General features: G+C 39.8%; 1 protein-coding gene across 1 annotated transcript in view; it reads right to left on the bottom strand.

Moving 5' to 3' along the window:
* rngtt (RNA guanylyltransferase and 5'-phosphatase) overlaps positions 1-21,789 on the bottom strand; it is a 115,558-nt gene that overhangs the window by 34,168 nt on the left and 59,601 nt on the right. Inside the window, exons 11-12 of the mRNA XM_053488196.1 lie at positions 20,036-20,200; positions 2,507-2,575 (exon numbers count right to left, since the gene is read on the bottom strand). Coding sequence (XP_053344171.1) covers positions 2,507-2,575; positions 20,036-20,200 — 234 coding nt within the window. The remainder of the gene's footprint in view (positions 1-2,506; positions 2,576-20,035; positions 20,201-21,789) is intronic.

Here is a 21,789-nt window from a genome sequence, read left to right as displayed (position 1 = left end):
CTGAAGAAACAAAATGACGCGATGATGAGCACACTGTCCTCATCGGAGAAGCAATGCCGCCTGTTCTTGATGAAACATATTATGCGTTTCCCGGTCAGCAGGCAAACAACTTCTGAACGGCAGAAGAAAGTGAACGCTGACGAGTTCAAAGTCTCGCTCACAATCAGAAGGCTGCCGATGACTCACCGTCAGGAAGAAAGTGGAATTTAAATGAGTGAGGTCTCACTCGTCCCTGACCAGCTGCATTATTCATTAGTGCTTTTTTTTTAATCATGAATAAATTAAATCTTGGATTACCGAAAAACAGAGACAATTGAACGCTCGATGCAAATGCACCCGCACTTCAGATACGACATGCGACTGTGACAGAGACGGTTTGTTTAGCGAGCCGGGTGGTGACCTGTGGATTTGTTTGTTTGCTGGAGGGAGACGTGTACTGACTACGTGTCAACCCCAGATCTGTGAGAAGAAATCCCACTGAGACGGTGAGAGAGGTAAAAAAAAAAAAAAAAAAAAAAAAGACGGACAACATGGCTCTCTGTATGGTTTAAAACACTTCTTGTACTCTTTTGTCTGACCTTTTCCATCTCCAATCCTGCTAAAAATTTCAACAAGATATGTCTGATGGGAGTGTCGGGAGAGCGAGTGGCGTCTCAAAGTACCTTTCATCTGCTGATATCAGAGATATGCAGATTGCCATGATGGGATGTATCTTTACGTTTCCATGGCTACATTATTGGTTGCAGTATGTCAATGTCATTAAGGATGCAGTATTTCCTTATAAAATGATTTGCTGGCTATGAGCTTAAATTGGTTAACTGATCGCACTCAATTACCTCTTTTCTTAGCATAGACTAAAAAGGACGAGACAAAAAAGAAGAGATCAGAAGTGTCTAGACATGACAAGACACGAGGAAACTAGAAAAGACGAAAGGAGAAGTGATAAATAAGAGACAAAAACGAGGGGCAAGTGCTGAGAAGAGATGAAAGCAACATGAAATAAGCAAACAACCAAGAACTACTTTGATCAAAGTGTGAAGGCTGCTTGTCAGTACCTTTTATACTGAAATTAACAGCAGGGGCAGAGCTTTTTCCTACAAAGCCACAAAGTAATGGAATAGGCTTCCAATTAATGTTCAGGACTCGGGCATAGTCTCAATATGTTCTCAATAGATGCTGTCTTCCCCACTCTCATTGATCACTCATGTTTGCCCCACTTATGGTTGGAGATCTCATCTCATGGAGGCATCTTGTGGTCTGCTTGGGATTCGTGTGGTGACTGGGGACGGTTCCACTTTACCATGAAGATGGTCTTGCACTTGGCTGATGCAGACAGATGTTCTCTGAGGACTCAGGGCTGAAATTCCTACAAAGAGTTTTGTACCTGAGCCTCCAATAATGAAACTGGATGCCATACTATCTTAAACACCTTTCCAGTTATACTGAACTTCTACACTCAGTATGACTGCAGATCAAACCCTGCTATTAGTTAAATGAGGATGGGTTCCCTGTTGAGTCTGGTTCCTCTCAAAGTTTCTTCCAATTGTCTACTCAGGGTGTCATAATCCGATAATTATGATTTATACACATTTAACTAAAAAGGATCGCAATAAAATACTTAAATAAATTGAACTGAAGAAGAAAAGAGACAAAAGGAGAAAAAAAAGAAGAAAAGCTGCTTTGTCTCGTTTCGTCTTCTTGATCCCTTTACTTTCGTCTTGTCTCATGGAGAAGAGAAGAGACAAGGCAAGAAGAGATGAGATGAGAAAAGAGGAGGAAGGAGACGAATTATCAGCAAAGTCGGCTTGATTCGAAAAATAATAACATAATTCAACTTCTAAAGAGAAACTGCTTTTAACTTTGTGTATAATTCACATAAATGAAAAATGAGCTTTCGGCTCTACCACCTGCTCCAGTCTCTCAGCGCTGGCCAAACTTATTATTCTCAGCTTTTTACGGCTTCTTACACAACAACATTAGGAACAAGCCACTGCACTCACCTCCTCATTCACTATAAACATGGATCTAGAGAGAGAGAGTGTGTGTGTGTGTGTGTGTGTGTGTGTGTGTGTGTGTGTGTGTGTGAGAGAGAAAGAGAGAAAGAAAGAGAGGTATCGAGCGAGCGCTTTTGATGCTGTCCTCATTCACCTGCCTGCAATCTGTCACTCCGTCATCAGCTGAGTGATGATGAACAGAGCGAACGTGTCACCAAACACAGCTGCTAGAACCTGCGTGTCCTTGACAGCGTGTTAGTGCCATGCCCAGTCTCTCTCGCGCACACACATACAGAGTGATGGAGGATAAAAAGAGTGTGTGAGCCTGGTCATATGCTGATAATACACAATCGAATCTCCAAAGAACAAAAACACAACAAAAAAAGGGGATTAAGGAAGAAAGACCTATAGTGTTTTTATCTACTGTTGTTAATGATTCAGATTCATTCACGTGGCATTTCTATGTTTGTGTTTGTGTGTGTGTGTGTGTGTGTATATGTGGGGAAACTCACCCCGATGGGCTGGAAGATCAAGCCGTCCACTTCGTGGCTGACCTGTGAGGTGAAGCTGCCCTCAAGGAGCTAAGAGGGGGGGAGAGAGAGAGAGAGAGAGTTAATATGCTGAATAACACAACAGACACGACCAAAAAAAAGGGAGGGGGGGCAAATTAAGAGGAGAGAGATGAGAGTAATACTGAGTCTGAGAGAAAATGGAGGAAGCAGGGACACGAGATCAGAGAGAGAGAGAACAGGAAGATGAAGCAGAGATGGAAAGAAATGGGACAGTGAGTAAAAAACAGAAAAGACTGAGAGAAGACAGAAATCGATGAAAAAGAGAGATGGAGAGAAAGGGGCAGTGAGACACCTAGAAAAATTAGAAATAAATTAGAAGAATGGGGACAGTAAGAAAAAGAGAAATAAGGGAGATGAGGGCGAGATAAGGGGACAATAAAAAAGAAAGAGATGAGGACGAGAGATGAAAGAAGAAAGCAAGAGAAATAAATGTGATGAGAGAAAAAGTAACTGAGATGAGAGAGAGGAGAAGGACAGAGAGAGAGAAAATGGGACAGAGAGAGTCAGAAATTAAAGAGATAAAAAGGAGAGTGACAAAGAGATAGTAATAAAAGAAAAGGTACAGAGAAAAAAAGGGCGAGGAATCTAAGAAGAATGTGATAAAACGGACGAGAGAAAAAAAATACAAATGAGAGAGAACAAACAGAAAGCGTGAGAGAAGGAACAGAGAAAAACTGAGTAATGAGAAATCCGAAAAAAGAGTGATGAAAGAGGCAGGGTGAGAAACAAAAAGCAGGAAAAAAGGAGCGAGAAAGAGAGCACTAGGAAGAGAAAAGAGACAAAAAAGCAAGAGGAAAATGGAGAGGAATGACTGATAGAGGTGTGAGGTGAAACAATATGAGACAGCAGATGTAAAAATTACAGGAGGTTCTCACACACACACACACACACACACACACACACACACACAGTGATGAAACTGAGCGAGTGGTTGAAGTTCTGGGGTTTGATCAGATCACTGGGAATAATTCTGTATTACTTTACACTGAGGTCCCGCTGAGGGTAGAGACGGTCTCAAATGTAAGATTAATAAAGATGGTTTTTGGTTATACATGACAAATATTATTTTGTAATGCGTTTTATCACTTATAGAACATAAATGTATTTAAAGTTATATAATAATAATAATAATAGGAATACTTTTATTACTTTGGTAAAAATGTATGGTTAATATTAGTGAACCAAAGTGTATATATTTGAGGTAGAGTATGAGCTCTAGTACTGATATTATTTGGCCTGTTTTTGTTTTACACTGCATAGTAAAAATGTCTTGGGTGTGATCTGGCAAACATGGGACAAAGAGAGTCTGACTGGGTGAACGTCCAATTTGCATTGCCCAAAGATATTTCTGCTAAATGATAAGATAAGATCTTGATTAAAGTCAAATTTATTTACAGTTTCTTGACAAATTTGAGTTAATGTATAAAAATTAGAGGTTTTGGCGGTTTGCTGGTCTGGAGCAATGGTTGCTGCACAAAAGAAAACCTTTCCAAACAATTGGGAGTTCAACATTTTACAGTTATTTTTAAGTGGAAAACATTGAAGGCAGTTGCCAATCGTCCCAGCAGTGGACGTCCCAGTACATTCACCATTCAAGGTCAGACCGTGCAATGCTCAGACAAATACAAAAAAAAAAAAAAAAAAAAAAAAACAGGGCTACATCTTTGGCCCTACAGGCCTCACACTGAGCATGTTAAATGTTGAAGTCCATGACAGCACAATTAGAAGAAGACTGAACGTGTACAGTTCGTTTGGAAGGGTTGCCAGGAGAAAGCCTGTTCTGTCTAAAAAGACCACAGAAACATGGCTGAGGTTCACAAAATACTTCTTCACAAGCCACAATACTTCTTGAACAATGTCCTACAGACAGATGAGGCCAAAGTGGAGATGTTTGGCCTTAATGCCCAGCGACATGTTTGAGGAAAACCAAACAGCATTTTAACAGATACATAGTAGTAGTGGAGGGGTGATGATTTGGGCTTGTTCTGCAGCCACAGGATCTGGGGGCCTTACAAGTCACTGAGTCGACAATGAACTCTACAGAGTATTCTACAGGAAAATGTGAAGTCATCTGTCATCTGTCTGACAGCTAAAACTTGAAATTGGGTCATGCGACAGGACATTGATGCGAAGCACACCAGTAACTATCAAAATAGATGAAAAACAAAAATAGTACTGGAATGGCCTAATCAAAGTTTAGACCTCAACCCAACCGAAATGCTGTGGTGGGACCAGCTGTGCACAAGCAAATGCCCAAAAACCTAATAGAACAGAAGCAATGTTGTAAAAAAAAAATAAAATAAAATAAATAAATAAATAAATAAAAAGAAAGGGCCAAAACAATGCCATGCAGGAAACGATTATTTAAATATACAAGCGCATAGATAAACATAAATGTATATCAGTGTTCATAAAAATTATACTGGTGTTTCAAGTTTTAAGTTTCAAGTTTGATGTTGTATGCACAGTAAAGAAACATGTTCCCTCCTCCTCCGATGAATGCCGCTTAAAAAGTTTTAAAAAATAAGCATAAAACAATAAAATAATAATAATAAAAAAAAAAATGGGTATTAAAAAACTGTAGATCTGTAACTATGGGTTTTAAAAAAAACATGGTGGTTAATTTATTGAAAATTCAGAAAAAACTAAACTAAACAAACTATATCATATAATTTACAGGATTGCCAGTATGATCTCTTTAACCAAGGCAAAATAATTTTTTAATAAATAAATAAAAAAATAAAAACTTGCAGCTTGTCTTGAAAATGACATAAGAAATGTAGACCATATTTTACTGCCTTCTTTTATTTGAGTTTCAAGGTGTGTTACAGTTAGAAAAATCCAAAATTTCACCAAAACAAACCAATTATTACTACTGATGAGTTTCACCAGACAGCCGTGGATACATCTTGTATTGTCATAATTAAGAAACACAAGCTAGAAGATCTTAGACTCCTTCTAAGCAGCTGTTACTGTTGATTTACTAATAACTGAGTAAACCAACTTTCTGACGAGTTCTCCTTTCATCGGCGACGAATTAGGCGCATCTGCTTGGACAAATGTTCTTCATTTTACGTTAAACAGACATCAGTTTTGTGACTTTTTAAAAATGAAACTTGGAAGCCACAGTGAAAGGAGTCCATTATAAACCCAGAGATGTCCTTCTTCACACTGATTTGCAACTTTAGCGGCCCACGCGTTGGACTTCACTACGAAGCCGCTGAAGCTACTGACCCGAACCCTTTTGTAACAGGCCACGCTCGAACGCTGGTCTCGAGTCAAGAATTTAAAATCGAGAAGCATAACCGAACGAACATTGAGTGATTTCTAAGGAGCTGTGAAAGAATGTTCTGGATGCTGTATGAAGAGAGTCGGGTTTTTTTTCCTGTCTTTCTTTCTATCTGTCTTTCATTTATACCAAATGAAATCTCAAAGCGGAGCTCTTTCGATCAAGGCTGTCGACTCGGACGGCCGAAGCAGCTCTGCGGCTAAGAATACAGATTAATGAGAACGTGAACGCGCGCACAACTGCGTGTTCATGGCCACGTTCTACCTCGAGCTGCACAATTTATTAAACCATTCAACAACTTCTGGAAACTCTACCAAGGACACTGAGCAACTTGCTAGATAAGGAAGGAATTTGAGATTTAATGCATCAGAGCTTTACTCGAAGCTCAGTCAGTGTGTGTAGCATTGTGTGTTTGCTGATCTGCCCAAAAGTGGCTGCTGAAAACCAATTACGTTTCCTATAAATCCCAAAACTAGAGCCGGCACGATGGGGTGTAGATAACATCTCAGAAAGGTCAAGGTTCGGGAGGATAAAAAAAGGGGGGAATTTATTATTATTTTTTTTTAAATGCACAACACGGCTCTAAACAAGGTAGAAAAATCCCTTCCACATGGGCATCTGAACTCAATTTTGTTAAAAATAATATTCTTAGTGTGTAGGCAAAATACCAGTGCTGAGTCAAAACTGTCAAAAACTCTCTCGCAAAAGCAAGTAAGTATAGTACTCTAGTGGGAATAGGGGTGTTACCATGAATATGCTGCATCTTTTATGAATCTCTGGAGCGCATGAAAACAATTACTTTTTTATGTTCGTCTTTTGTTAAAGGTCACCTATTATGCTCCGTCATAAACAAGTTAATATAAGTCTTCGAGGTCTGTAAAATGTGTTTTGGATTTCTGCAGCTGAAAGGTAACTCGGATCATGCATTCTGGGCCGCTTGATCGTCTTTCATTTCACTCCTTTTTCAGATGTTCTGTTTCACTGTTTCACCCTTAACATACAGGTCCTTAAAAGGTCCCCCTTAACATCCAGTGGTGGACGGGAGGAAGAATGCATTGCCGTGCCTTGGAGTGGCATTTGGGAGCAGATCATTTTTTCTACAGTACACAGCTCCATTACAAATCAAATGTTTAAAGTGATAAACACTGTGGCCTCACACCGCCAATATCAAAGGTTTGATTTTGTTCTCAGGTCTGTGTGCTGTGGAGTTTGCAAGTTTCTTCCCAAAGTCTATAGTTAACTGGTGTTCCCAAATTGTTCATATTTGAATGTGTGTGCTTTGTGACGGATTGACTCCTCGCCTCATGCGTCAAAGTCTCCTGGGACAGGCTCCAGGTTTAGCGGTATAGAAAATGAATGAATGAATTTGAACGCCCTCCATCCGCCTATGCCATCATCCCACTGTGCCGCCTTATTTTAATAATCATTCAAATCTCACTATAACATTTTTTTTTCCTCGCTCTTTTGTCTCCAAACAGGTGCTTTAGAAAAAACAGTGCCATTTGATACATTCACAAGTATCCTTAAATAGTCTGAATGGCGCAAATGTCTCTAGGAACTGTGGCGGTCTGGTTGTACTGAGCGCTGCTAGAAAGAAATATGGCTTGTGTAACAGCACGCTTGGTTGCTGGTTACTGAACACGAACCGCTGCACATCGATGATCATTAAAGTGAAATCGTTTAAAGCCCCCCCCCAAAAAAAGTTATTATAAAAAAAAAATAAAAAGAGAAAAACGATCTTCTACAGCTATTGCCCATAAGGATGATTAACGATGTCATGGTAGTTTCTAGGGAGATTGTGGATTACAGCGAGATAAGAGACAAATGGCTCGCCTGAGCCTTCTTCTAAGACAGATGAGCTGTAATAAAAACAAAGGAAATGGAAAACAAAAAGGTCTTGGCGAGTGCGGATAACGCCCCAGCCGTCCCACGTCTTTTTGACATTTTCGAAGTGATGATGGATAACAGTCATGCCACTGTACAACAAAATTTTTCTAAACCCACATGGAAAAAAAAAAGATGAATAAAAATTCCAGATTCCTGTATCTCAAGATCAGTCAGTAAAAAAGAAACTAAAAAAAAAAAAAAAGAAAATCTAAGACAATGTAGGTGCTCTGCTTTGCAGTGGAATCCAGTCCTTCATTCCATAAAGGTTAGATAGATTTCTATTGTACCGGGTGTATCTCAGTTTCCTGTACAATTCTTACCGCCTTTGAGTTCAAGTGTGCGTTCAGCTCAAATGTCAAAGCACCCCTGATGCCGAAAGTCTGAGATGATTTAATGCTGGCATTTAAGACCCTGTCTGGCCTGCTGCTGCTTAGATTTACTGTAGCAACCCATTAAACTAAGGATAATAGGCATTTAAACGCTGCCTCGAGAGATTTTATAGTTGTAGTCAGCACGGATCAGTGCAAATGATTCATCTAAAGGTCTGAATCAACAAAACAGACAGTAATCTATGCACGTTTGTCCTTGGCCTTGATGATCTTCGACTAATGGGGTTTCTTTGGCTGGTTCTACACTTGACTACTTATTACAGATTTTATTATCAAGTGCTGGAGTCTGAATGACATCGATGAGACCGTCAAGGAAGCAAAACTGACTGCTTTCCGCTGCAAACGAATGATAATTTTTTAAATAATTTGATTAGCCTAATGGTGGCACGGTGACGTCGTGGTTAGCACTGTGGCCATGCCTCTCCAAGGTCGAGGGTTCGATTCCCGCCTTGGGTCTTTGTGTGTGTGGAGTTTGCATGTTCTCCCTGCGCATAAAGGGTTTCCTCCTGGTACTTCGGTTTCCTCCCATGGTACACTATACAAAGTGTACCCTCACCTAGTCAACTGTATTTCTCCCAGAAAGGCTTTTGCATGCATCATTGTTTTTTTAACATGAAATCTACAAATGAAGCGACTATTTTAAACTTTGACCTAATGATACAATTTATTTCAAAAGTTTTACACTTTAGTCAGCGCATACCTAAATAGGAGGGATGATGTTCTTGCTGTGAAGTGTGCTAAAATGCCCTTGTATTATTTATCTGCAAAAAGCTTGCGTCCCGCTGAATTACAACTTAGCAGTAATCAAAATCTACACTGTTTAATTTTAATTGTCTATTCACGCATAAACAAACGGCTGCAACGCAGGCTTGCGGTTAGCATCTGCTCTAAAGCGTCTCCTGTTAAGTTCTAATCACGACAGACGTGAGCACAGCGTCTATCAGGTAAAGCTCACTGTAATAACCCTTAGGCTGAGGTCAGAGACCATTGCAGTGTTTTGCTTTAGTGGTGCTTGTGCAAAGTTGGAGACGAATGTAAACACTTTGAGGTATTAAATCAATTAATGGCCTCAGATAAATTGCTTCCTCTTTTCTGTCGATCAGAACCGCACTGTCCAGTCATTGGTATTTGTAAGTTCATGTATGCAGAAGAGGGTGGATAGCGCTAGCTGCATGTCATGGAGGAAGCACATGTCACCTCTCGTTTGGAAGGGCAAAGCACAGTTTGAATAAACCAAGATTAAATTATAAAGAAAAAAAATAATAAATTGTCAAAAAAGTGACGGAAAAAAGAAAAGAAAGGACACATTGTTCAGAATGTCGACATACACTATATTGCCAAAAGTATTCACTTGCCTGCCTTTACATGCACAGGAACCTGTGTGAACATTCTTGCAGAAGCACATCTGTGAGGTCAGACACTGATGTTGGACGAGATGTGGACCTGGCTCACAGTCTCTGCTCTAATTCTTCCCAAAGGTGTTTTATCAGGTTTTGGTCAGGTCTCTGTGCAGGCCATTCAAGATGCTCCACACCACACCACCCTCGCTCATCCATGTCTTTAGGGACGTTGCTTTGTGCACTGGTGCGCAGTCATGTTGGACCTGGTGTGGAGATGTTTTTCAGGAGTTGGGCTCGGCCACTTTACTTCCAGTGAAAGGAACCCTTAATGATTTAGTGTACCAAGACATTTTAGACAATTTCATCCTTCCAATTTTGTGGGAACAATTTGAAAACAGCGCCTTCCTGTTCCAATGTGACTGCGCACCAGTGCACAAAGCAAGATTGATAACAACATGGATGAGCAAGATTGGTGTGGAACATCTTGACTGGCCTGCACCTCAACTTGATAGGTTCTTATCCTCTTTTAGGATAAATTAAAGTGGAGACAGCAAGCCAGGCCTTTTCGTCCAACATCAGTGTCTGACTCACAAATAGGCTTCTGGAAGAATGGTCCAAAATAACCATAAACACACTCCCAAACCTTGTGGAGAGTCTTCCCAGAAGAGTTGGAGCTGTTATGGCAGCAAAGGGGGCGGCACCAACACCATAAAGATCTACAGATTAAGAGTTGGATGTTGCTGAAGTTCATACGCATGTGAAGACAGACGTGGAAATACCTTTGGCAATATACGTAGTTTACCTCTAAGTGACTTTCCACCAGATGGTTTACTCAAGTGAAGCCACAACTGACTACATGTACTGCATTTAGTCACCTCCAGTTTAGTCAACCTACTGTTTTAGACTTGTTTTTATTTATTTTATTCACAATATTCTTATCAGTATCAAATTCCTAGTAAATATCCACTGTGACGTCCCAATGGTTTGCTTGAAATGCTCACTGGTATATTTATTGCCCTTTATAAATATTGTAGAATGACATTTGTGATTCTGACGAAAAAGAAAAGCATGCTTGTGTTTTAAGAGCTGAACTCTTGAAATGATACACCACCAACACCACCCAAGATAAGCATACTGTTGGATGGGCAAAAAAAAACCTCCTGTTTAATATTTTACTCACATTTTGTGCATCTCATGTCGAATAAAAAAAACTGTTAGTCTTTGCTTTGATAAATAATGCATGAAATATGTATGAATAAAGAGAAAACAGAAAACCATATACAAAACAGAGTGTTTCCGGCAGAACTAAAAGTCCCCTGGCCAGCATTTCATTTATGATAAAAAACAAAAATGCAAAACTTCCGACACACGCCGCTCAATCTATCAACAGTTTACTCTGTAGTCAGAAAACTTACTGAATGCATCTCTAACAGTGGCGTATGTTGAAGCGCACCTACTGTCTTTTCTGATAAAGGACCGTCCTCTTTATTGTTTGCTATTATAAACACATCAGCACCTCCCCGCTGCACACCTACATTCAGTCAAAGCGCTGAAATGATGACAGAATGCTAAATAAATAATGCAGCCTGAGCAAACACCTCATTAATGTGACTTCAGATATGACAAGCCCACTGCTTAGAAAACAAATGCATTACACTGAACTGGGAGAAACCTTGGTTACCAAAAAAAAAAAAAAAAAAAGACAGAAATAAATGAAATCTCTCCACTCGAGCGACAACTTAATAACTGTTCCCTGAACATAACCACGCTTCAATCAGTCCATCAAGATGATAATGTGTAGGTGCAGAGTAAGGACAAATAAAAAGGACAGATAAAAAGTGAAAAAATAAAAATTTAAGTGTCGGTCCATGCTGCATTTTTATTAAGAGAAAATAAAAAAATTATTTAAAAAAAGAAGAAAGAAAAAAAAAACAGTCCTTGGTACAAAGTCGAAAAGTCATGTAAAGAAATGCTGTAAAGCAAAAACACCTTCAAAGGTAATGAAATTGAACATGCTTCATGTACAGTAGCAATGCCGAAAAAATTTACTACAATAAAACTGTGAATTCTTTGTTCCTTGTATCTCAGGAGGGGTTTTAGAAGGATTTCAGTGTTAAGTTTTACTGAGAATACTTGGAGAATCTGCAGGAAAGTTCTTTTAGAGAACCTGACATACATACCACATATGGCCAAAACGTAGTACAGTATGAAGACAGCGGTCCATCAATCATTTCAAAACTACAGCATAGTCCTTTCTTAGCTCTGGGGCCCAGGTTCTTCCCAAAGGAGGTGGGTGAGACCAGGACTGTGTGGAGGACACTCAAGTTCTACTCCAGCCTCGGAGAACCATATTTTCAGTCATGGTATCAGTCATGGACAATGGCATTTCTGGACCATAAAAAGACCTCCTACTGTATGTAACAGTTTATGACAGCATTACGTATGGATGTGTGCACAAAGTTTTGGTTGTACTGATTTCTTTTTTTTCATCACATTTGTAACGCTGTACTTAGCTAACCTGTACTGTAACTGTAACTAGCTAACCAGCTGTATAAATGCACCGATCAGCAATCAGATTAACATTAAAACTACCTAGGTTTTGGCCCCTTCGGTAGGGTCTCTGGGAGAGTGCTGTGGTGTCGGTGGATCATTTGGGTGCTGTGGGTTGCAGGGTGAGGCCTATGTGGAGCAAACTTGTTTGTCTGGTTCATGCCATGAGTGCCCAATCTGATTGGGATCTGTAGAGTTTTAGGACTGGGTCGAGGACCATGGGATCATTGTTTGCAGGGTTGGTGCACAGGGTATTCTGGTGCCTTCTTATTTTGGTTGATTTATCCTTTATTGGATTGTGTGGGATCGAATCAGATAGGCTGGCCTTTGGAAAGCCAAATCGGTGAGCCTTGGGTGCCCGATCTAATTGGGATCTGGGGACTTTTGAGGCTGGGTCGATGACCTTGGGGTCTTTGTCTGCAGGGTTGTGATGCACTGGGTGTTCTGTTGCCTACTTAATTTGGTTGATTTGTTTTTCATTGGCTTTTCTGTGGGATCGAACTAGACAGATTGAGCTTTGGAAAGCCAAATTGGTGAGCCCTGGGTGCCCATGATCCTGTCACCAGTTTACTTGTTTAAAGTTGGTGATCAGTGTTGTTCAGTTCAGCTGGTTGGTTTTTATCGGTGTACATGTTACCATTTTATCCTGGTTACCTAATCAGAAAGTCACTTGCCCAGTCTTACACAAACTCCTAAACCATGAAGAAACAACCAAATCAGGACTGTCAGTCCACAGAAACATTCATCCGCACTATTCTACTACACTGTCTCTGGAAACTTTTTTTAAGGTAAAAAATAAAAATAAAAACACTAAATAAGAAAGCAAGCAGCAAACTCCTGGCGTAAAACCTGACTCAGGTGTGTGCTGCATTGGAAAAGGATGTAAAGCTTTTGAATACCTCTCTAGACAATGAAAAAGTGCTGAATGTTACCAACATCAACAGCTGAATCCTGACGCTTAAGTGTCTCCAACTAATCCCCAGAGAGGAAGATGGTGGGAAAAAAAACAAAGGTAGAATGAGGCAAAGAGCGATGGTCTAATATATTCTATCCGCAGCTGCTGCACCGATCTGCTGAGCGTACAACACAGTAGACATTTGGGTTGAAAAATTAACACTGTGCTTTCGATGCATAATGGGACAGACAGTGTGGTGAGAGCTACAGCAGGGTCTCCAGCTGGACACCGCTTGGAAAGCTTCCCTCAGCACTTTGGAAACTCTGGGGCTCTTAATTGCCACAACACACCTGAAACAAACCTCTTTAATGTAGTTGGAAATAGAGACAGTTTATATTTTTGGGCAGATCCTGAAGACTTTGTCCGTGTTTTTAACGGACGAGGCACTTGAGCGCCGCTCGTTCTGAACTCGCTCCGGTTAAATTAAACCGCGCCGGTGAGATTTAATAAGACCCTGTGCTTCCATCAGAAAAATGACAGATTAGCAAAATGAGGGAGGCGCACAAGGTCTTAAGACTTCGAGACACAAATTGAAGGAGGATTCTGTATGCATGCCTCATCATTGAGATGAGGTCAGAAGAAGAGGGATTAAATGTAAAAAGAAAAATTTAATAAATAAATTCATAAGTTGCTCAAAGCCTGAAAGTAAGAAATGTAACTTTTCAGAACTGACTGCAGATAAAAGACTTTCATGTCCTCCATAATGGCTTGTGTAATTCAAGGAGGCTTTGAAGAAAAAAAAAAAAAAAAAAACAGGCTTGATCACAGGTAACAAACGAATATGTCTGTTAGTCTGATAAACAAAAAATAAATAAATAAAAAAAGAAAGACAGCAAGAGAGAGAGAGAGAAAAATGCACCATAATGTGGGTTCCAGCTCGTTCTTTCTTTATTCCTGTGTTGGTCACTGGTCTCCTGCCAAAACGGTGAAAGACATCCAAATTGCTCTCTCCACCCATCAAAACTGGGCTGGACGGTTTTCACATAAATACTGGCGCCTCATTTTCTGCAGTCAGGTGCCAGAACCGTTTCTTGCATTGAACATCTTGCTCAGAAGAAATGACTTTCAGTCGCAGAGAAAGATGAGTTTTAGTTTCATGTCCGCCAGCTCAATGTCGATAACTGAGCTCCCTGGCGGCCGGCGGTATTTATTGCTGGATTATTTTTGACTCTTGCTGAGCCGTGTGACCTCCTCGATGAGTCACAATATACAGCATAGTCATACCTTAAGGAGCGAAGACTTAGAAAAGGTATATAGTGCCTCCAACAAGGAAAAAGCCTCAGCAAGGAGACGATGGTTCAAATTCGATTTTGGTCAAGAAGAAACAAAAAAAAAAAAGGGAGAGCATACAGGAATAGTCTGCCCTCTGAACAACGCCTCCGAGTGCGTGAGACGGCATCGTTGCGCGAGGAAAAAAAGAAAAAAGGTTGATGACTAGACTTGAGGCTTATGAAACAGAGGTAGACCAAATGCTTATCTTGCGTTTTAAGGAACAAGTTTTAAACCATTAGTATTTTAGAGCACAAACTACTACAGAGAGGCTGAACAGCCGGGCGCGTGTGGCATCCGGGCGGAATGTAATATAAAGTATTAACCCTAAGGCAAAGTATTACACGGTTGATAGGTCCCAGACATTTTAATAAGGCTTTATCAACAATACAATATTTGTAATTAGGCTCATTATTATACTTAGAGCGAGAACACCAGCTGTAACATTTTAATCAGGCTCCAAGGACAAAGGTTTTGCGCAGATTTAATGCAAATTTTCTTCATGAAACAAAAGTAACACCGGTTCAATTTCATGTTTGCTTTTGCTCAGACGACAGCTCGGTATCGTGATGGTTAGAGAGGTCGAAATAAAAAGGACAGCGGAGACAGGCACGGCGTGGACATGAAGATTATAATAAGCTTCTGCACTTCACTCCCTTGCTGTAAAACCTGTCATCCGCTCCGAAAGCTAAGGTTATCTTAATCAGCCTTGACCTTGAGACGCCCTCAAAAGTGACCACCGGCAGCTTTCTCTCTAAGCTAAGAGAAGTAAATGTCTCATCAAACAGAGCAAGCGAGATGTACTGTTTATATATGTATAGTCTAGAAGAGTTGTTATTCATTTGTGTGGCATGGAAAACAGAGCCGAAGTAAAGAATGGCAACGCGCTGCTTCAGAAAGCGGTTCATTTCCTTCACAGTTTCTTGCACTCCAATTTGGCAGCCGATACGTCAGGTAACCCTTCAATCTTCCAGCGCGCATGAAAGCAGGAGGAGAATTTGTACGCGTTCGTCTCGGAAAATTCAATTTCACCCTGGATTGAAAGCTTGCTCTGCTTTCACAAAGTGAGACTTTTCTTCTCTCTACATCTATCCTTTATTTTGTTTTTCTTCCAGACAAAAAAAAACAAAAACAAAAATTAATAACTTACAACTAATGGCCAATAGTTTGTGGACGGCTGATCATATTTGCTGTCTGTCATATGACGCTTCACTCTTCTGGAAGGCTTTGCATGAGATTTAGGAGCGAAGCTGTTGGGATATGAACCCGAAAGCATGAACCCGCGTTCCTCCGCACTAACGATGGCACACAGAGCTATCTTTTACAATAGTAAAAATTTCTTCTTTTTTTTTTTTTAAGCCACCGTTGGTTTAAAATTTTTTGCGTAATGCAGGATTTTAGTAACATTGTGCAAGTCGCTAAAAGATTATGCACTGGGATAACAAAACCTCATCACCTGTGGGTTCTTTGATTTGAGAAATCAAAATGCTATTAGCCTCTCTGACACTGTCTTATGATTTGGGACTTATTAACGATGCCCATAAGTAAAGAAACCCTTAGCTTTTAACCTTCACTATTCAATTATACAAAACTAATTAGCAGTCTTTCATTAGCTGTTGAAAGACTTCACGCCGCGTACCGTTCGTCGCATGGGCGTTGATACACACGCGGTGTTTAAAATGGATTGACAAGGACACGCGGTTGCCAAAGAATCTAACGAGAACTAATAACAGGGGATTTACTAGGCGAATTCCTGAAGATATCTCAGCTGGATACAGGGCTGAAGGCAAACAGAGATAGCTGTAGATCTCCTAATTAAAAAGGAGATAATTTTAGATAAAAGAGGAACACTATGAGGCAAATCTCATTAGCTGTTCAAATCCTCACGCAGAGGAATATTATGAGAAAAGTTCGAAAATGTCAACATGAGGCTATTAGTTACAATCAATTTGTTTCAGCGGCTCTAAAAGACCCGTTTAGTGTTAAAAGTGTTAAATTGTGAGAACGGCAATCGGAAATGGGAAACAAAAATCATACATTTATGAGCCATTCCTCCAATGTTTTGGCTGCGGGCGAAGACGCGGTGAATATGTGAATAATGTATAGCGACCTTGTTTGTTAGTCAGCGCGATAATAAAGATGAATAGAAATGCAGTTCAGAAATCATTATCCTCTTCTAACAACATTTCTGGTGCGGTGCTTTAATGCAGCACAATAAAGCAAAAAGTAACCAAGTCGCCGAAAATGTTTATTGCTCGTTCTTCCATTTTCATTAGAAAACCAAAAAAATAAAAAATCAATGGAGAAATAGATGAAAAAAAACACAAACTTCTGGGTAATGCTGCTTATGTCTGATGAAAAAGGAAATTTATTAAATGTGAGGGCTCTTATCTAGAACGTTTTTCTTCCTTTTTTTCTGTTTTTAAAGCACAAAATTGGAAATCAGAAAACAAGCCAATTCTTTTTTTTCTACTTTGGATTAGGAATACTGAAAAAAACAAGTTGTTTGTTTATTATAAATGAATTTTAAAATAGATTCTTTGTAAAAAAAAAAAAAAAAAAATTATAAAAAAACCTGACCGAAGGATTTCACTGGCCCACATTTCCGCTGAGAGCTTTGGTGGCCTGTCATCGCATGTCTTTATTTTACCTTATTATACTCATGTGTTATACTGTGAGTGAACTGTTACTTTATATCTCTGCATGCACACTACAAAAAGAAAAAGAAAAAAGTACAGTATAAATACACCTAAGCACTGATTATTCCAATAATCCTAAACCAATAAGCGTTAATACGGAGTTGTTCCCACTTTTGCTTTTACTAACATTCACACTTAGGAGTGTGAGGATTGAAGAGCTTTAATCATGTCCAGCAAGACCATAAAGAACATTCCAGTTCACCCAAGTGATCCATGGAATCACCTTTATGGAGTTGATGTATAGTATGGAGTTGACTGGGTAGTTGCACTAGAGAAAAAATCTTAATGACACAGCATACAGAAACATCTTCCTTAATAATTTTGAGGCAAAATTTTGTCGAAGGCTCTCACATGCACATTTAGGCATTTGGCAGACGCCCTTATCCAGAGCGACTTATATTTTTATCTCATTATACATCTGAGCAGTTGAGGGTTAAGGGCTGTGATCAATGGCCCAACAGAGACAACCTGATAGTCATGGGATTTGAACCTGGCACTTTCTAAACCGTAGTCCAATGCCTTAACCACTGAGCTACGCCTGACAAAACACATGTTGGTCAGGTGTCTACAAACATGTGGTGTCCTGATTCTGAAAAGATCGTCTGCTATTTGTTAACGAATTAAGTAAAAATACTACTGGCAACCAGACCTTGCTTATAAAACAAGAACTTCAATCAGCTGTAGGCAGAGCAACAAGCAGTCCCAGGTTACTGACACTTAAGGATACAGTAAAACCAAAGTACCTCACTGAACCAATTCTACATGATTAAAAATCTGCTGTAGGTTGGGGACGAATCGTTTTTTATTGGATGTGATAGCTATGGTTCACTTTATTCACGGCAGTAGTACTGGTCAGAATCATCAGCAATCAGTGTGTGTTTCAATTTCATTTTGTCCCACAGCTATAGCACTGGAGAGTACACCAGAATTATTGAAGTTTTTCCATCAGCTGAGAGTCTCCTGAATTTAAACCAAACTTGAATTCCTTTTTTAATCTCGGCACTAATTACCTCCGCTAGAGCAACAGTGTGCATCACCTGTGGGTCCACTTGAGATGTGTGTTTCTCACGAGTGAACTCGAAGCCTTTATTGACCTCAGTGAGCCGCTGAACAGGCATTTACTTTCTTCGCGTCGCTATCTGGGAGCAAGGGCATTCGAGGGCCAGGCTTCCTTCTCAGTCCAGCTCTGTTAAACATGACTCCGAGGCTCTGCATCACCTCCATTTTCTTCTCTACGCGGCTTTCTAATGGGCTCTTAACACTGGCTCGGGCTGAAGCTAATCCAATATAAACTCATCTTCCTCTATTCAGCTGCCGGGCTGCCGTCCCGTTTTATGATGATAAAGGATGAGAGAGAACGCAATATACACAGTGGGTTTTTTGGAACTTGCTGTTTTGGTCTCAGAGTCTGTGAAGGAGAAAAGGATTCTGGCAGATGTTCCTGCGATATAAACGAGGGTCTCTGTCTGTAATGGCAAACCCGGGAATTCCCGAGACTGATGAAATTACGAACGAGAGTCGCGCTGGCCGCGGTGACCCTCCCGGACAGAAGCTCTGAAGAGCTTTACTGTAGTCTGGAATGAAAATAGGAGACGCAGGGAAATTCCCGATTGTTTTCCTCACATGGAAAAGAAGGCATATCTATCCATCAGGACAAATGCACCGGATTCCCGCACTATTCCTCTCTTGTTTTCTTCCTCTCTGTCTCAGACGGCGCTCCGCACTCAGCAGATGGTCACAGAATAAAGAGACTCTTTCAGCCACCAGAACGAGCTAGCATGACTTCACCCTGTAAAAGGCCGCCTGACAAATTAGGTCACGAAGGAGCCCAAGATGGACTAGGGGTAATAGACTTGTTCATATGAGACTGAAAAACAAAGTAAAACAGAATGCAGCAATAAAGAGATGAGTGATAAGAATGAAGCTCGACTGGAATGCTTGAGAAAGATGCCAGACCAATTCTAAGACATAGATGTTTATTGTATCCTAGATGCCGTAGAGGCCATGTCCTAAACAAGAGTGGAAGGAATGACCGGACGTGCTTGTAGGGAAACATAGTGGACATCTGAGCTGGAATCTACGATCCAAACCTTGAAAACACTTTTAAATTAATCTGTGAATGAGTCCAGTCATAGAATAGGGTCCAATCCAAAGGGTGTGTAGATAAGCTTCTGCAATAGTTTCCTTTAACATTAACTTTAGCTACGTTTACACTGTCAGGTAAATGTGACCCAATTCCGATTCAGAACTTATAGTTCTGAAACGTTTTCGCTACTCCGAAGTGGGAAAAGAACTTCCCAAGAAATTCCTTTTCACTTAATATGATTTTAATTTTAACTCTACATTTGTGCAAACCTGTAAATAGTATCAAACTGGCCATAATGTCCTGAACATGCACAAAACATGGTTCTTTTAAATAAGCGATATTGAATTTTAAAACAGTATTTGGTACTGATGGTGGCACTGCTACTATTTTTTTTTTTTTTCCACAATTCTGTGAACACACCTTTCTTGACAAAGTAAATATGGATCGAGTGCATCTAGGATAAAGGTGTGTTTACAATTTTTTTCTTCTGCTCAGAGGCTTGAGTATTGCTTCACCCTAGGTGTGTGTTCCCATGGGCTCGACAGTTGTAATAATTAGTAAGGATTGAGAGATTACTGTGATTGATTTAATTAAGCAAATATAAGCGCTGAGGCGTAGCCTTTACTCTTTCCACTGTTCAACTGGCTAGAAAGCCATGGATGTGTGAGAAGACACCCACACTGAACCTGGTGTGACATTTGTCTAAGGTGAGCTTAGTGGCAAATTACAGAAAGCAACACAAAACAAAACACAACACAGTTTAATGCAGGCTCAGTGGTTTACCGTCACTTAAATGCTCTTTGTTTAGTGTGCTGAAACGGCGTAGGGGCAAAATTGGACAAAGTACCAGTTCCCAAGGTGCTCCTGATGCTTTCTGAGTAAACAATCTAACCTCTGCTTTTAATATCCAGACGTGCATCAAAGCAAGCCTGTTTAAAAAAAAGCCATTATTGATGTTTCAAGGGATTAAACAAAAAAGAAAAAAAAAAAGAAATAAAAACATACCTTCCGTGCTGCATGAAGGTCGAAGAATGGCTTGTTCCTGACGCTGAAAGGCTCCTTGGTCTTGTCGATTTGACCCATCTTTATTTTCTCTGAGCGAGGGAAGATGATTTCCTTCTCTATACACAGCATCCGCCTGCTGAAGTCGCACTGACCCACTGGCTGGCCCTGGCGAACAAAAATCAACAAGTCGATATCAATTTCATTGCACATTTAATGGGGTTTTTTTCCGTTTCAACCTAATTAGACTTTGCTTTGAAAGAAAGATGTAATTACACACATCCGTAAATCTATAGTAACATATCGGCCTTAATTGACTTTCGTCATGACAACACTTTACACTTCCATCTGATAGAGAGCCAAAGTGCGTGCATATGTTTTAGATATTTACACACACACACACACACACACACACACACACACACACACACACACACACACACACACACACACAGAGTGTGCCAAAGAGTCGGCCAAAAAAAATGTATACACATTTTAGGGGGGAAAAAATAGCATAAAACTGTATATATATTATATTCGTAAACAATATTATCATATACAGTACATCAATATATGGCGCATAGTAAAACTTAGTATCAAAATATTTATACATGTTTTCTGTTTCCGGGAGTGTGAGTGTGTGTGTGTGTGTGTATATATATATATATATATATATAATTATTATTTTTTTATATATTTTTTTTTGACTGCCTCTGTATTACATCACTGTGAAAAAGTATCTGCCCCTGATTTTCTTTTTCCATATTAGAGGGGGCAAATACTTTTTCACATATGACCAGGTAGATTTGGACAGTTTTTCCCATAATAAAAACAAAAAAAATTTGTATTTACTCTCTCTCTCTCACACACACACACACACACACACACACACACACACTGCTGTGAAAAAGTATTTGCCCCTTTGTAGGCTGTTCATGCTCGATAACCGTCCAATGTGGCTGAATTATAAAAATTCTGCCAAGTAGAGCGGGCCAAAATTCCTCCACAGCGACGCTCTCTGCTTACTGCAAACGCTCTACTTCAATTGTTGCCACCAAAGTTGCAAGACTAGTTGTTAGGTTTAGGGGGCAATTACTTTTTCACATAGGGCCAGGTATGTTTGGACAGCTTTTTTTCTCTTAAATAAAATCATCATTAAATAACTGCATTTTGTAAATACTCGAATTATTTTAACATTTGTTTGATGATCTTAATCATTGAAGTGTGACAAATATGCAAAATAAATAAACAAATAAATAAACAAATTAGGAAGAGGCAAATAATTTTTCGTGATACTGTGTAGAGAAAAGAAGCTGCGTGTTCGTTTGCTTTCGGTCTTTTTCAGACCAGGGTATATTAAATATTTTCACCAGAATCTGCTTAAAATGTTAAGCGTAGCAGCAGAAAACTGTCAGCACGGATGAGTGCTGTTAAATTTTCCATTTCATTACAGAATTAAGTTGAGAAAAAAAGAAAAAACACTTCCTGTACAACCCGACCAGCTCTGATGTTTTACATTCATTTAGGACAAAGTTTTTATTATGGACATGACGAGCTACATTTATTTTCTGGGTATCGTTAGCAAAGACAAACGCGAGCGAGCTGTAAATTAGAATAGTAGCATGCTCCAGAGTGTTTTGTTCCCAGTAGCATTTGAACAAATAACAGTTATATAACCCTTGCGCCGTGTTTGTGTTTGCAGATGGCTGTTACGATTTGTTTAGCTGATCAATCTCTGTCTCGGACCAGTCACCATC

This window comes from Clarias gariepinus, chromosome 2 (genome assembly GCF_024256425.1).
Source record: "Clarias gariepinus isolate MV-2021 ecotype Netherlands chromosome 2, CGAR_prim_01v2, whole genome shotgun sequence".
Lineage (NCBI taxonomy): Eukaryota > Metazoa > Chordata > Actinopteri > Siluriformes > Clariidae > Clarias > Clarias gariepinus.
Note: the sequence above shows the minus strand (reverse complement) of the source record. Positions and strands in the feature narration are given on the sequence as shown.